The sequence below is a fragment of the Montipora capricornis genome, chromosome 2 (assembly GCF_036669925.1).
Source record: "Montipora capricornis isolate CH-2021 chromosome 2, ASM3666992v2, whole genome shotgun sequence".
Classification (NCBI taxonomy): Eukaryota; Metazoa; Cnidaria; class Anthozoa; order Scleractinia; family Acroporidae; genus Montipora; species Montipora capricornis.
This window is the reverse complement of record NC_090884.1, coordinates 18,671,792-18,689,291: the sequence shown is the minus strand read 5'-3', so window position 1 is coordinate 18,689,291 and position 17,500 is coordinate 18,671,792. Positions and strand designations below refer to the sequence as shown.

The 17,500-nt window shown below is 39.7% G+C and overlaps 1 protein-coding gene across 2 annotated transcripts in view; it reads right to left on the bottom strand.

Annotated features, from left to right (window-relative positions):
* The window catches only part of LOC138038993 (transient receptor potential cation channel subfamily M member-like 2), a 167,093-nt gene that overhangs the window by 24,200 nt on the left and 125,393 nt on the right, over positions 1-17,500 (bottom strand). For both annotated transcript variants that reach the window (XM_068885126.1, XM_068885127.1), the window contains 8 exons: positions 14,437-14,645; positions 9,496-9,628; positions 7,251-7,843; positions 6,842-7,035; positions 2,748-2,833; positions 1,925-2,026; positions 1,699-1,785; positions 319-424 (listed from right to left, as the gene is read on the bottom strand). In XM_068885126.1, the coding sequence (XP_068741227.1) occupies positions 319-424; positions 1,699-1,785; positions 1,925-2,026; positions 2,748-2,833; positions 6,842-7,035; positions 7,251-7,843; positions 9,496-9,628; positions 14,437-14,645 (1,510 nt within the window). The remainder of the gene's footprint in view (positions 1-318; positions 425-1,698; positions 1,786-1,924; positions 2,027-2,747; positions 2,834-6,841; positions 7,036-7,250; positions 7,844-9,495; positions 9,629-14,436; positions 14,646-17,500) is intronic.

The following is a 17,500-nucleotide window of genomic DNA, read 5'->3' as shown; positions in this document are numbered from 1 at the left end:
TCGTTTTAGATTGTTTTATTTTGCTTGGTTTTCTTTATTTGATTACTTTTCGTCAAGGTGATACAAAAAAAACAAAACAAAATTGTTTTGTCCCATAAATTCGTTGTTTAAGTGAGGCCAGTAAGAATAAATAACCTGGGAGCTCCGCATTTAGGCTTGGGCTAAATCTGTATATTAAGCTGTTCCTAAGTCGATCCATGCGGCATTTACACGTGTTAGCACGTTTGTAACACGACTAAGGCTCTTCTTGGTTTTATAAGAGAACAAAACGCTTATCATACTAATTTGAAAAATAGACAAAAAGTTCACATGACCAACCCCAGGTAACGCCCATTCGAGGCTGTCCTGTCTCTGAATAGTCACAACTTCAAGGACATGCTTCCCGAAACGCTCCACCAATTTTCCTTCCGACGTTCGCTTCCATCTGAAAAAAGATATAAAGCTACCAGTAAAATCATATTTACACGTTGCTTCAAGAGTAATACCGGCTTCTCAAGACAAAATTGATTTCTTCCAACGAAAATAAATGTGCTGTGGATTGATGTGAAATTAGTCTTTCTTAGCTCAAATTATGAGAAGGCAAAGTCAAACGCGTATTTGGCATAGGTCAACCTGTAATTTATCCATACCGTATTTTCAAGAATGAGTACATCCCTGACCTTTGGCCAAGGTCAGGAAACTTGACAAAATTGAGCTTTCCTCAAACTAAATGATTAATCACTATTTTAAACCTTGCTCGCAACTTACAAAAGGAGTGCGAACATGTGAAAGACGTGATATAGAGCAAACGTCTAAGGGTAGGATAGCGTCACAAGTCCAGTATGTCAGGGTTTTTCAGTACTCTTCCTAATCGAGTGCGATGGGCTGCAACATCCTTAGCTTGCCGTCCGTCCTGCCCCACTTATTCGAAGGGTGGACAGCGCTATCCACTAGCTGGATTACTCAATTGGTTTTGCTAGTGTTTATCCGGTGGAAAGAGTTATCCAGCTATTGAACAACAGAAACCAAGAAGACAATTTTTAGCCTCGGTTCACGAGCAGAAAAACATTTTCTGTAACTTCCCCACCAACTTGAGGAACTTCTCTAAGGATGGTTTGTGCGGTAGCGGAGTCTACCTTTAATCTGTGAAAATCTTGTACACGTCCAGTTAAGGGGCTCTTTTGAACCGTCACTGTTGCGGTTTGCGCAAGGGTGAACCCTTCAACTCTCGCCAGTGACATACTCCAAACGAAAAGTCATCTTTGGAGACCAGCACGAAATCGACTGGTACATAATTTCACCGGCTAGCTCACACAAGTCTTCTATACATAACTCAGTGGTAAAGCAATCGAAATAGCAATCGGAAGGTCAAAACTTCGACTTCTTCAAAGAAGCACTCGGATTATTCCTGAGTATCTCAGGATCAACATCGAAAACGAAATATATTCATTTCGTTCACGAGGGTTAGCATCCAAGAGGGAGTGCTTTTGAATAATAAATCAGTTTTTAAAATAAGATCTTCTTAGACGTCAATATTATGTTTTACTGAGTACAAAAATAGGTAATAACTTCAACCTCTCTAAACTCTGGCCCTGCTTTAATCAGCTGCCGTGCACAAGAATAATTCAAGCACTTTATTTGTATATAGTGGTAATGGACATCGAGATCCTCGAGACTAAAACGAACGCATCTCCTAACACTTCCTAAGGAAAACAATACCTCGTAATAATAGCGTTAGCCCTATGGTTGGGTCCCCAGCGGCCAAGCATTCCCCTACCAGCAATTCCTGTTCTACCACTTGGATTTCTGTTGAACAAATAAAACAAGCTGGAAATTTTTCGTCATTCAGCTTTTGAGAAAAAAATCCAGGTATAAGTATGGCAGGTATAAGGCTTTCGCTAGAGAAGCAAAAAAGAGAAGTCTATAATGAGCAAAACAAGCATACCGCGGAATTCCGTCAACAACATCGTACACTCCTTGATGGCTTCTGCGGTCCACTCCACTGTCAATGTCATTAAAACTAATTTGCACATGTTTACCTGTACGCCTGTGAAAAGCAAAAAGAGCCGTGCTCAGAAGCTTCTTATGGAGGTGAATTGTTGTGTTAAACTAAAGGGGACTACGCAAAGCCTAGTCTTTTTTGTCTTTCCAATCCGCAAGGTTCTTTGATAAAGGGAACGCCACTCCCACTTTAAAATAACGTAAGACTAGAGGAAATGTTGGCAATCGAATTTGCTTTAGAATTTTTCGCACAACGCGTTTGTATCACAAAAAAAGATTTTTATAATCGCTCATTTTACTATTTAAATTTTCCGGGGGCCGCCATCGATCTGAAAAAATTGTGACGAGCTATGGTTGCAATTAAGTAATTTTTCAAGATGGCAGCACCCGTACCCTGGATTCCAGAGGTTATTTTCTCGCTCTTTTCATAGCGAGAAAATAACCTCTGGAATCCAGGGTACAGCACCCGAGAAATTTGCTATTTGTTTATTTCGGGTACAAACGCTTTCTTTATAGCCGCAACAGGCACACGGCCAGCATACCTTTTTAGTGTGGTTGTACTTGTTTAGTACCTTCAAAAACATGCGGCTCTGCGTCACACTTTCATTGAAGCCCGATCAAGCATAAGGTAATAAATAGCGCATAACTTAAATCGATCTCTTCTGAAACAACGTCCTGGGGTAAAAAAGGAAGTTGTCAACATGTCAGATACCTGCGATCTGACTTAATTTTTATAAATATATTCAGAATGAAAGATTTCTCCTTACACCGTCAGGTCCACATCTCCTAACTCATAATCATGAAACGCATCACAAGCTGTACATACAGGAGGAGCGTAACCAGGGAAAGGTATCTAAACAATGAGAGTGAAATGTTAAAATTTAATTCGGTTACTAGCAGTATGTCAGCTAAATAAAAGCTTTAATTAACGTGCATGCTCCTCCCCTCCCCCAAATCCTATATTTAGGACTGGGTGGGTCGTTTGCAGCTTAGATTTAAAGACAAACATGGTGAGAAGAGTTAAAGGGTTGCTTCTGCAGGTACCGGAGCAGAGATTATGTAAAACAAAGGAAACAAAAGACAGAAAACAAAACAACTCCAAATATAGATGTTACAGGTAAATTTGAAATTCAGGTTGAAATATTTTCAACCTAGGTCATTTTTATTTTACACTAAGTTAAAATTGAAAGTAGGAAACATCAACAAAAAGTCCATCAATTGTTAGCAAGTACGTGTATATTTGCCCAGACTCTTCGCGGTCATAGTAAATTATGCAAACGTTTACTCGTGCGCAATGCGTGGCCCTGTACGGTTCGTAAAATAGCAAACGCAAGTTGTGTTGATTCAGAGATATTCTACAAAAAATTGGGTGACGTTAAAGCGTCCAAAAAGGCAAAACCAAGCAAAATAGCCCTTTTTGTTGACGACAACTTTTACGACGATGAAATGAAGGGGTTGGAAACAGGTAATGAAGACAGCAAGGACAAAACAATTACCAAAAGAAAAGGATGGAAACTGGAGGCTGGAGGCTGGCAAAATTATCCAACAACGGAAAAGAAATTGTTCAAAAATGTCACCTTTAATATTGCGCACAAAACTCTTTGTGTCACTGTGCTCAAGACACGAAGAACAAGAGTCGATCACCAGCAGAAAAAAACAGCCCGTTCTAGCCCCTATTCAAGCAAGAGGATTCCTAACACATTTGCAAATGGACCTAATGGACCTTAGAAACTTACCATCTACGTCCATATTCATGTCATCGCAAACACAACTGGATTCGCCACATGACTGGTCATTTCACAAAGTATTCATGGCTTTATCCATTGAAAAATAAGGGAGCAGAAGATGTATTGGAATGCTTGTCTCAATTTTGCTGGCAATTTGGATTCCCTCAGAAAATACACACGACTGACAATAGAAGGGAATATAAAGAATTCTCTGATGTCCCATTTCTGCAAGAACAACGGCATCACTCAACGCCATCGCTCAACGTCATGGAGCTCCCAGAAAACCATCAACTCAAGGCTTGGTAGAAAGAACAATCAAACAGTAACGCAAAACATGAGAAATATCTAAAAGAAAAGAAACAAAGTCCAAATCATTGGTGTCAGGTACTAGCGGAAGCTGGTTGCAAAAAGAACATTGTGGAACATGAAGCAACAAAACAAACACGTGCATCCTATGGATTGGTATACCACCATGGAAAGAAACCAAAACTACCCCAGATAAGAAACATGATCAGCATTCTACTATGGAGGAGGAGGAGGAGGAGAAGTGGGTGCCCAGACAAACAAAGATGTAGAGAAAAAACACAAAAACTACCAAAGATCAACGAAAACATTTGACAATCTTGACATTGAAGTGCAACAAAATCAAGGTGAACAGAATCATGAACAGAATTTTGCAGGAGAACCTGCAACTAAACGTGCTTGTTATTCACCAATCAATTAAACAAAGAAGCTTAGGACATCTCCACAGGAAAAAACAACAACAAAAATGACAACAAGCAAACCCAATACTGTTTCATTCCAAGTCAACAACTTTGTCAAAATAATAAAGTTGACCAAAGTCCATCACACCCAAACACACTTCTTGGTAAAGCAATTGAAAAATAACATGGATTTATGAAAGTTGTAAGCAAATGTGGAATTACTGACACTTTCATTGCACCAAATAGACAGCAAATTACTGAAGACATGAATGTGTCATTAGACACAACTAAAACAATACGCTTCACCGCCGCATGCAAAGAAGCACTTGACCAGTGAGTGACACATGTACAAGAGGTGAAAAAACAAGGAAATGACTTTCAATTGCATCATTGTTCAACTACATACAAGTAATGACTGTTTAGTAAAGATTACAAACTTTGTTAACTACCAAACCAAAATTGAATTTGATTGTTTATAAGTACTGATAACCGCAAAGAGGTTTTATACTGAACTACACTGTACAAGTAACTGCACATCATTCAATAATGTACCCTATAAAGAAGTCAATTTTCCTTTCAAAAACCAGAAAAATAAAAATAAAACAAAGTCACATTAAGGTAATTCTTATTAATAAACAAGGTTCTGTTTTTCTGCCGCTCTGAGATAAAAAAGCAGAATTGGTTATCATGCCTAACTCCAGCCTTAATGCTAACCATTGAAAATCAGTGCTTAAACTTAATAACAACCAAAGGCGTTGTTTACACCAACTCATGAAAAACGTACGCTTTAACACATCCCCTTACTCCCAGCACCGTCTTACTTATCAATATACACGTACTTGCTATCTTGTGATGTTCAACTACATACAAGTAATGACTGTTTAGTAAAGGTTACAAACTTTGTAAACTATCAAAAAAATTTTGAATTTGATTGTTCAAGTAATTATTCCCGCAAATAGGTACTGAACTACACCTGCACAAGTAACTGCACATCATTCAATAATCTACCCTATAAACGTTTGCATAACTTACTATGACCGAGAAGAGTCTGGGCCCTCTTGCATCAGGAAAAAAAAATTAACAATTATTCCATGAGCGCGCGTTGGATATGAGATGGTAAATAGCCAACGAGGCGCGAAAATAATTTTAGCTTAGCAACGCTTAGCGCAATCATTTGTCATATAAGGTCAAACAAAGGTATATGAGCTGATAACCGATATTGAGTAAACCAATCAGAGAACGAGAAATGCATTATTCGAAGTTGATAATTAAATAATTCCTATTATTATACATCGGTGTCACAAGCTCGATTTTGATTGGCTATAAGCACGCAGCTAATTCTTGCTTGCTGTTTCTCTTACGTCATACCTACAGACAATAGATTTTATATATGTAGAATTGACGTCATACCTACAGACAATAGTTTTATGCATGCAGAAGTGACGTCACCTAACACACTAACGAGCAGTTCGATCAGTTTTGTCATGTCATGTCATGCTCATCTCAGGAATATGCATAATAAAACAATTATTGAATTCGGTTTTCGCATGTTAGCGATAATTATCAAGGCCTCAGTTTGTGTTATCTGCCTCAGCTTTCGGCTTCAGCAGATAACACAAACTTTGGCCTCGATAATTATCGCTAACATGCTCAACCTCATCCAATAATTGTTAATTATTAATGACGACTGCTTATCCAAGTCCTGTGTGGTTTATGGTTAGTTACGGCGAAGGACGCTCTACTGAGGGATGTCAGAGGTCCCCGGTTCAGATCTCGGCAAGTGCAGTTTAAAGTGATTTTTTTCTCTAATGTACACATTGGAATTGAATGGGACAAAGGGTACATAAATTAGTGGTAGGTATGACGAATGGATCAGGGAATGGAAAGTTAAGAGGGGTAGGGACAGACAGAACGAGAGTACGAAAAGAAGGGGGAAAGGCGACTTTTTCTTGTCTTTGTTTACAACCCCCCATCCTCCCCCTAAAGAAAACCGTGCCCCTTTTTTTCAACCACACCCCATTAAAAAATCCCTTTTCAAACAGTTGATAAATAACTTAAGTTAATTAAATTCACCAAGATTGATTTAAATTTATCTAGTTTGATTTATTTTCACCTCGTCTGATTTAAATGGACATGAAGTTAACTTCAACTTGTAACATAAACTAATCCCAAGTGACCAATAATACAATGCTTTTCGGTACCTGCAGAAAGACCCTGTTAAAGGGAGAGGCAGATGAAAGAAGAAAAAAGGCTGAGGAAAAATCCAAAAAAAAAAGAAAAGAGAAACAAAGAGAGGACGAGAGGCCTGTTTGTGGGAAAAGCAGATCAAATTATTGGGATCACACTTATAAATATCCAGGATATTTCAGACAAAACGTGTGAGGGGTATGGCTAAAATGTTCCCGTTTTAAAGGCGATCATTAAACTCACCTGCCAATCAACAAGAAAGTCTGGAACAGGGTACCGCTGTCTTTGGGTCCCTGGATAAGGCGATAGTCTTGCTTGTACGTGGAGGCCATGTTCCTTCGGGGCTTGAAATGTATCTTCAATTGCGACTATACAGGGAAGTGTTTCTGAGCGTGTGCGTCCAGAATTTTTACGGTGAGCTAAAGATAAGGACTGACCTGACAAAAATATGAAAACCAATACGTGGATCAAAGGCATTAAAATAGGCCAGGGAAATAACTGATTCAGTTTGAAAGGCGGACAACCGGGTTGAAAAGAAAGTAGTCTACGAAATACTTAGAGAAAGGAACAAGGAAATAATCACTTATCGGAAACAAACAAAAACGCCAAGGATTCTCTCTGCGACCATTTTCAAATCGTGCGAGGAACAAACCTTTTGAAAGAGCAGTGCCTTCACTATCTGATCTCACCAGTGGTAATTTCTTCAAAGGGCTTTGAGATTGTAATCTGCTTTCTTGGGCAGTCGCAAAAGGCCCATCGATTGAAGGTGGCATGTTATTTTTCTTGAATTTCTCAATGGCTTTTTGGACACTATTGCGATGCCAGTTGCCTTTGGAAACCTGACGATACCAGGGTGGGTAAGGGTTACTGTTAGGGAGTTTGTGTCTAAAGTACATCGGCGTTGAGGGAATACTCGAGTTGGAACCAGAGTGCAGTCTATACACATATGATGGAACGCTCATCATACGGCTGTACATTCTCTTGGGTGCTTCTTTCGCCATAGACTCGTGTTTCAGCCCTGATTCTTTATTCCTGTTATCTTTCGTCGCAACATCATCTTCTTGCTCTTGAAAAGGAGAAGAAAGAGGCTCTTGAATGTTTACCAGCATGTCTAGTATCTGAAGCGTATATTCTTCCATTCTTGATAAGCGATCTTCTATGCTGTTCACCTTTTTAGAGATTTGCACCACTTTTGTTTCATTATCCCTAGTAGTCTCACGAAGATGATTGTTGATCCATTCGACCCTGCAAGTAATACAAAATAATCAGGTCGGATGTAGATATGCGCGCGCCTCGTGTTGGTGTAAAAACATTTCACCGGACTCTTGCTTTCTTGAAGTCCTCAAAGAGATCGTAGCACTGTATGCTGACCTTTTATTCGGTCTCTTGGAACGTTACAAGGGTGGTAGCCACAAACAGGCATTTTTGGTAGGATTTCACATTCCAAGCGTTAATCTCGAAACCTTTAACTTCCACCCATTTTTATGCCAAGACGCGCTTGCCATCGTCACAGTGACCCCGTTTGTCAACTGTTTCCACGTGTAGATTGCTTTCTTTTTACACACTTGGGGCTTACGCCTACCGTGAAATATGCATCAAGGGAGTCTGACTCACCTGACTTTTACAAGAGAAAGATACGATTTACAACTGTTCGCTTTTGATTAATTTAAAGTGGAGCCTGAAACGACCCCCACGGGATCCGCCTGATTATGGGCAACTCATGTTAGTTAACTACGAATTGCAACCTTTAGGGTGCGCATCATAACGTGGCAGCAATTCTATCGGGTAGTCTCTTTTGGGTAACCTGGCTTTAGATACGATAACACAGACATTCTTATGAAAGAAGGACCTATTCGAGAAAGGGGGCTTACTGGGAACAGGGAAAGGTGTATCCGGATGTCCAAAGTGACGGTCATCGCTTACCTGTTGTGATACAGAGGAATCGGGCTGACCAAGTTAGTTGTAAGAGCAGTATTCAAGAAAAAGTAGCCTCAAAATGTAGGATAAACTCGAATTCTAGAATATTTTACAGCCAAATCTTGATTAACCTACACTAGGCGTTCTTTTTTTTATAAGGGAAAAAAAAAGACGCCTGATCGAATTTCCTAACGAGTCATCTGCCCAAAGTATTCAATCTGAAATTTACTCCAGTTGGCTGAAAAACCAGAGAGCTTTAGCCCCATTCCATTACAGAACTGCAAATAGCAGTTCTCGTAAAATCGTTCTATGGCTGCTCTCGAAGTGGATTTGCACATCTATCATTTCGTCTCTTGAAAACAAAAGTTCTCACAAGGAAGGGCAGAGGGAATGTATCCGAAGAGTATAAAAAAGGACTGCGAGCGAAAGAAGGGTGGAATGCCTGCAAGTTATAACCCCGAGAGAATGTGAATGTGAATGCGAAGTTTCTGCCGCTATAACTACGTCTCTTTGAGAGTTTACTTCCTATTGTAGTGTCTCAGTGTTCCAGGAACAGTTAAAGCTGCGTGAATTCCAGGTTTATGTCCGATTTTCAAATGTGAGAGTTACCTTGGGAAGTTAGGAAAAAATCTCAAATAAACATGGTATCGTCCACAATTTAAGGACTAATTCCGTAAAGCAAGGACTACTAAAATGGTAATCGAATTCATAATACTTGCATGGACGTCCCCAGTTATGGACTCCTAAATAGCATCATTACTGTCTTCTCATATTAAACAAATGAATGTGTTAGTACTGTCTTGTGGACTTTGCAAGTTGATTGGTATTACATTGACTAATTTGAAATTAATCGTAAAAGCCAGTAGCCAATGACACGGTCTGGATAAGAGACCTTTGATTAGCCTTACTTTCCACCAGAATATAGTTACGTCACTTGAAACAACGCTTGGCAGAAGCTTAATGACTAATGACTATAGTACCTTGAGCCAATGGCTCTCACTCTCTCTTCAGATGTAGCGTGAAACAGAGTGTCTTTTTGTCTGAGGTAACTTTCTGTGCACTGTTCTTCAAATATCATCAGCTTGTGCACATCTTGTTTCTCCAGGAAAAGGTCTAGTAGAGAAAAAAATAGCTACTGAACAGCTCAAATCCTGCCCAGACGTCTGTCAAATCATCTGACAACCATTAGTTGGCTTCATATATAATAGCATAGCAAGTAGACTTTTAGTACACTTGACTCAATTCCACAGATGTGAACGGGTTTAATTTCAGCTAAAGTAGCCTACTTTGTGGCCATGGTAACGCAGTCCCTTCAAAGACGCCGAAGTGCAGTCTCAAGCCTAGTTCAAACCACTCTTACTCGCTTACTTATCTGTAATATCAAAACACATTACGGAAACGGGCGTCAATAGAAACATGTTTGCCGCATAACTTGACTGACAACCCAATTACTTGCCGCATAACTTGATTGACAATCCAATTACTTGGAGAGTATAATTTAAATTCTAATATGAACGCTCAGGGACACCCAACGACCAATTTGTTGCAAAATGTATTATTATAACCCAGTTAATGAAAATAAATGTTATTAAGGCATTTTCAGGTGTTTTTCAGTGTTGCTGGGAAAACATTATCTGTTCCTTTTTCCCAGCAAGACACACAAGAAATTTCCTAGCCAGCTAGATAAAATTGGTTGGTTTCCCAGCCAGCTGATCAAATTTATTTCCTAGCCAGGAATTCCGCGCGCTTTCAAATCCCTCGAGCCAAAACAACCGAACAAAAGCGACAAAACCGGGACAAAACAGGTTTTTTCCGCAAGCGCAATCACTCTCACCAGCCGTCGTATGTTTGGGAGAGGGAAGGTGTTTTTTTTTTTTTTTTTAGTCGTCCTCAGTCTTCAGAGTTTCTACAGCCAGCTCGCATTGAAATGCTAGAAAAAGTCAGTAATTCCCAAGCAAAACCTCTATCAATAACAAAATTTCCCAGCCAGCTCATCGAAACACCGGTATTTTTGCCAGCCAGCAAGATTTCTCTGGGGAACAGATAATGTGAGGAACAGATCCATTGGGTGCCCCTGAACGCTCATCACGATAAGCAAACATGGACGATCTCAAGTGTACTTAAGCTCTGGTCATACTTAAGGTATACTTACTCCGCTAGTTTGAACCCACCTATTATATCATTTGGTGCAATTCTAGGCCACTTTACGCTGTTTTGTTTTTTGATAATCTCTTGATGCGCGGTGCAATCATTGCTTCATTTGATCAACAATATTGAAGTCAAGTCAAAAAACAATTAGAACCGAAACAAAAAAATGTGTATAAATAGCCTTTTACAATTTCGCAAATTTCCCAATTTTGGCAATCGGACCCGGAAGCAGCTACCGTGATCGCGATAAGAATGTAAAAAATATGAGGATAATAGTTCCTTTTTCAGATAAGGAAAGAATTATGACCCCGAAATTGCTCCATTCCAGTCAAAATCAATATAACGCTCGGTAAAAAAAACCCGGTTCTCTGAGCAAGAACTCTTGTCATGAACATCCCGGTATAAGGAAGCGATCCTTTGGATATACGTTGCCACTTTGAGATGTGTACTTTTAAAACCAGAATGAGTTTTACAAGTGACAACAAGGAACTTCTAAAGGGTCTCCAATTTCACCCATAGTGGTAAATTTTTGGGAAAAAAAATCCATTGGGCCCGAGCTTTCCCCTTCAATTGTATTATATACTTGCAATGATGACTTAATTAATAAATGAAATACGGTGTGCACTATTTCCTCAACACCTCAGTTTAACTGATAAAAAAATACAGTTCATGTTAGATAGAACACCACATAAATTTTCATCCTAACAACCCGGCTACTCAACAAAAAAGAGCTGTACTCAACTCTCTGGTTCAGACCTGGCTCTTCAGTACGTAAGATAAGGAAGCCTTAGGCACTGTTAATTATCAGCATTGAAACATATATTAAATGCAGCATCAGGAAGTGTGAAGTCTGCCCGTGCATAAAAGGCATTTCGGAACTTCTTCAAAGGTCATGTAAGTAACATGATGTCAAGACTGTCCATAAACCTTTCAATTTTCTCAAGTCGGAATAATTGGTACGCGTTAAATATACAACAAAATCAAGGGATGCTGTTAACCACCGTATAGATGACAAGTCTGAGACAAGTTTAAATGTCGAAGGCGCGCGCGCGGAGCACCATTGTTAAGAAAATATGGTAACCCATCGATGTGAGAAATCTTGGTATTACAGCCATGACGCCATCGACGGTCCGTACGGACGTCCACCCCTCCATATATGCCAAAGTGACCAGTATCATGCTAGTTTACAGCATACATCTTTGATATTGGAAATCCATGTTTTGATCAATTGACACCCGTCAAATAAGGTATCCACTGACCAGTATCACGTGACCATATCGCGGGCTCAAGGTTAGAGCTCACTGAGGTCAGCTGTTTTAAATTTGACCACTGACCAGGTAATGGTTTTCGATTGGATTGCAGGCTCAACTTAGAATAACTCACCTAAACATAAACGAGGCTTCATTTTTCGCGCGCTTTCTGTTGCTCGACGTGACTACACGGCCATACTACGTCGACTATAGCTCTTAACAGTCAAGGCTTTTCGTGTTCAGGTGGAAAACGGTTCGGAAGTTGTTTTCCTTCTGCATTTTTCGCTGGTTTCAATCCAGTTTGGCTACGCAGTCATTCAAGTCAACCAATGGAGGGATATAAACTTAAAGCTGAGTGTTTATTTGTAATTTGCTTTGAGCTACTTTTTTCTTTGTTCTTACTTTTCCATTCGCTCGCTGAGGGTGTGCTTGTTTTCTTTTAAAACTAATGCGGTTCAAGAAAAATTCATTGCCAAACTGGTGAATTCCAAAGTAACTTTCACTCCAAAAACCGATATTGTACTCATCGCTTCGTGATTCATGCGATATCGGGTTTTAGCGTAAAATTTACCGTGGAATTCACCAGTTAGGCAATGATTTTTTCTATAGAAGAAAGCAAAAAAAAAAAAGATTTAATAATTAAAGCAGCGACCGGAAACATCAAGGCCATCCCTTTTTTTTTCGTTTAGCGTCGAATGCGTTTCCTGATATTGGGTCGGTCGGTCGGATCTAAGAAAAAAAAAACCCAAGACGTGGACCCAAAATCAATATGGCGGAAACGTTGGTGGATGTTGTTGCAAAATTAAGACAACGTGCGAAAAAGGATCAACCACCGAAACTCCTACGCGACATAAAAATGGTTTAAAAAATGAGTTTGACTTTGGCTGAGGTTACTGAACACATCCAATGTAACAATGGTCATCTGCTGCAGGACGCAAGCCAGCTTTTCCTACAGCCTAAGAAAATAGAAAGGTTTGCCCGTGATATCCACCAGAATGGGGAGCTGCACTTCTTGGACCTTTGTTGTTTTAACAAGGATAAGGGAAAACGTACCGAAACAAACTCGTCGTCCATATAAGACGCCTTTTCAAGTACATTTTGTCGTTGACAAGTGGCCGGCGACGAATTGGCAGAATTGCGTGACAGCCTTATGGCTACTATTCATGCTCAGTATGCGCGCGCTCTCGGATCTTAGGACGCTTACCACGTGACAGAAGTGATTGGCCAGATGGGGCATTTGGAAGGACTAACTCTACAACGCAAAATCAACACACTTCAAGGATGATATGTACTCCTCCAGAAGAATCCGAGCGATTATCATGCAAGTGTTACTTCAAATTGTTGCATTTTCTTTGCAAACTGACGGGTTTTGCCGGCCAGTTCTGACAAAAGCAAAGCGCCCTAAATGTCTCTAATGTGATTAATTTTGAGGCATATGAAGCCAAGCTTAAGAAACTTTTAAACGTGGCCAAAAGTTGTTCTGTACGTTGCGAAGGTTTTCTTCTGATACTGCGAAAATAAATCTTTGCAAATGAACAAGTGTGTAACTACGTTTCCTGTAAGCCCAAAAGTGAGGTTTGGGATCAATGAAGTTAATTAAACAGCGGAACAGTGCACTATATTCAGTGTAAACTTAAAGACAGACTATTTCGACAGAAGGTCTCGTTTACAAGAGTCCAGAATTAAGAAACTCATTTTGAGGAATTTGTTAGAGACTTGTGAATAATACCAGCTCAAGAGATATTCCTTGCTATTCTTGGAGACAAAAGTAATCTATATCAAATACAAGGTGTTACAAATGAACCCACTGGGAACTCGGAAAAATCCGAGCCCCAGATGGGATTCGAACCCACGACCCTCCGTGATCTAGTACGGATGCTCTAACCACTGAGCTACTGGAGACTCTATGGTGAGCAAGGGTGAAATGTGGGTATTCGTTTACGGAAATACAGGCAACTGTATTTCAATGATGCTCTCAGTGTGACTGCGCGAGGCAGTTATGAGCCATGCTGTCAGTCGATATTTGACTCTGTGGCTGCGTGATGCAGCTCGCGTTAAATACCCACATTTCACCATTGCTCACCATAGAGTCTCCAGTAGCTCAGTGGTTAGAGCATCCGTACTAGATCACGGAGGGTCGTGGGTTCGAATCCCATCTGGGGCTCGGATTTTTCCGAGTTCCCAGTGGGTTCATTTGTAACACCTTGTATTTGATCAATGTGAATCATTGTCTTACATTCGCACAAAAGTAATCGCAGTGGGAAACAATACCTTCAGACAACGAGTAAAGAAGACAATAGGGATCTGGTTAGAAAAGCCGTCTTTCAACAGAGACAATGGCCTTGAATTGTTCTTCGCTTATGATTCAGTTTCAGTCTTCTTAGAACTCTAAAAAGGAGTATAGTTCTGAAGTTCATTTTTTACCATACTTTCCCATTGCAACAGTTCAAAACCATTCATTCTGTTCTGAGTTATAAAGTATTTTGTTACTTTTGGAAACCTAATCTTGTCAAGATAACTTACTTAGCTTCTTATTCGTTCCTTTCATCTGTAGTTTTTTCCTTCTGGTGCAGCATCGACGTTCGCAACACGCCTTGTAAAGGATATGAAGGTGATTGATGATGATGAACGGTGGAACAAGGACGGGTCTGTTTGCATATTCCATAATCTGATGATACCTCTGAAATTTCCATATCTGGTTTGAGTTGGCGTGAACTTTAGAAAATGTGTTACTGGTGAAAAGAAAAAAAAAAGTTTTCTATCTTAGATTAAAGAACTAAGACACTTGACTTCGCAGGCAAAACGCTCCGGCTATCAAACGTTAATTTGACATCGTGAACGGTCAGTCCGTTGCATAGTTCTGACGTCTGAAAACGTCAGGATGCATGCAACGGATCTTTGTTAAACGAAAAAAGAGTTGTTTTTAAAAACAAACTTTGTTATCAACACTCTCCCACGTTGCACTACTGTACCACATTACGTTCGGGAAACCACCACTTTTAGGATCTAGGCCTTGGCAGATTGTGCTCCTAAAAGTGGCATATTATTCAACTAGCAGTGCTCAAAATTTTGCCAAATTATGCTCACAAAATGGCGTAGATTCTTTACATATAGGCGCCCAATAACGACTGGAAATGTTGGAGTCGTATGGCAGTTGTGCTACCTTACACAATCCCCACATGAAGCCGGATGGGAAACCAGAGTAGTAGACTCCTCCAAAAGGTTAACCGCGCACGCAGATTTCGCCAAAAGAGGCCTAGTAACTGAGTATGTCAGAACAAAGTCAATACTACTATTAGCGTAGGTAAAACACGCATTGCAAGAACATACTACCTAAATTTAATTTATTTTTGTAGAAAATGCACTAAATTTTATGATTTATGCTCCAAAAGGTGCTACAATTTGCTAATTGATCCTAATTGAGCACTGCTAGTTGCATAATATGCCACTTTTAGGAGCACAATTCGCCAAGGCCTAGATCCTAACGCGACAATCCTTGTTTTGCTTGACCTCAGCGCGGCATTTGACACCGTTGACCACGATCTACTTCTGCAGAAACTTCAATCGGTGATTGGTATAGAAGGAACGGCCCTTTCTTGGTTTCAATCGTATTTAGGGAAAAGATCACAACAAATTTCAATCAACGGAACTCTTTCGTGAAAATTCTATCTGCAGTGCGGAATTCCGCAGGGAGCATGCTTAGGTCTATTATTGTTTACAATCTACTGGAGTAAGCTGCTTGAAATTCTAAAGCACCACCTGCCAACAGCTCACGCGTATGCGGACGATTCTCAGCTTTACTTATCTTTCAGCCTTGCCGTCAGCACCAATCAGGCAAATGCCATCTCGGCTATTGAGACCTGTATTCGTGACATTAGGCAATGGATGCTTGAAGATAAGTTAATGCTCAACGATGACAAGACTGAGGTTTTGCTCATTGGAACCCCTAAACAGATGGCAAAGACCTCAATTGAAAGCATTAAAGTTGGTGAGGTCGATGTCAAACTTATCAGTACAGCCCGTAACCTTGGAACATTAAGCGTATACACAAATATCTACCCAGCGAATCTGCGGCGGCCCTAGTTCATGCGTTTATAACTAGTCGAGTTGACTATTGTAACAGTCTTCATTACGGCCTTCCTGATTATCAGCTTCATAAGTTGCAACGAGTTTTGAATTCTTCTGTTCGCTTAGTTTTATGTGCACCTCGATCTTGTCATATCACTCCGCTATTACGGGAGTTACATTGGTTACCAGTCCGCTCTCGTATTGAATTTAAGTTATTTTTGACAACTTTTAAAGTTCTTAAGGGGCTAGCACCACTGTACCTTAGTGAGCTTATTTCTGTATTGCCCCCATCTAGCTACAATCTTAGAAGGAACTATAACGGTACATTACTATGCACTCCTAAATCTAAATCTAAGAAAACCTTGGAGGATCACGCATTTTCTTCAGCCGCGCCCGCCCTATGGAATTCATCACCATTCGCAATTAGGAATGTTGACCAGTCTGTCGAGTCATTTAAGAAGAAACTTAAGACCAATTTATTCGCCAGAGTTTTTACCGAGTAACAGTTGTAACAGTTTTGTACACATTTGTATTTATATATGTTTATTTAAAAGTTTTATTTTTATATCTATATTTATTTATATATTATTTTTATTGCACTATTGTTATTAGTGTTGTTTTTCTACTAGTTTGTAAATAGCGCATGTGAATATATATAGATACTTGCGCTTTACAAGTTTATTATTATTATTATTATTATTATATTATTATTATTATTATTATTATTAATTATGCCGTGGCAGTGCTCGTTTAAAAAATTATACTTTTTTGCTCCAATTATGCCAAATAATTATTATGCTAGCACAATCCGCCAAGGCCTGTTACAATCCCGAATTTCTGAATTTCGATCACTTTCCAATGCAACCTGTTTTTATAGGACATTAATTCTTCCGTCCCAAAACTGGCCTTATGGATTTTATTGTCTAACACAGGACGATTTCATCCCTCAATGGAAGCCCCTGTGAAGTTCAGGGATAATGATTCAACCAGTTCCTACTCTACAGTATTGTGTGGACCCAACCACATGTTTTCAAAAGTTTCTGTTTTCATATCGTCAAAAACAAAGCAAAATATTTCCGTCAACATTAGCGTTTTCGAATCAGTTTCACCTCTCCACACTAATATGGCCGAAAACGATAAAACGAGTGGGACCTGGAATTCCGCATGCGTGAAGGACAGCCTTGTTGCCAGAACGGACAGTTGGCGGGCCAACAGGTGATCTCTAAGGAAAACGTAATTTTATGTTTAGCTGAAGACATTGAACAAACGTCGAAAACAGCACGTACAACAACATCTGAAATCTATCATCCATCGAAGATAGATGCTCTGTTTGAGACTGGAACCAATCACGTGGTAATTTTACGACACCGTTTCCAAGTCTTCGTTTTAACCAGCTGCGCTAAAAACGGAGCGCAAGAGTATGCGTTTTAACGCATTGCTATGAATTCCAATATTTTATTTGATTGGCTCCATTAAAGAGTACAATTTAAACAATACCTTAAACGTGCACAAACTTAAT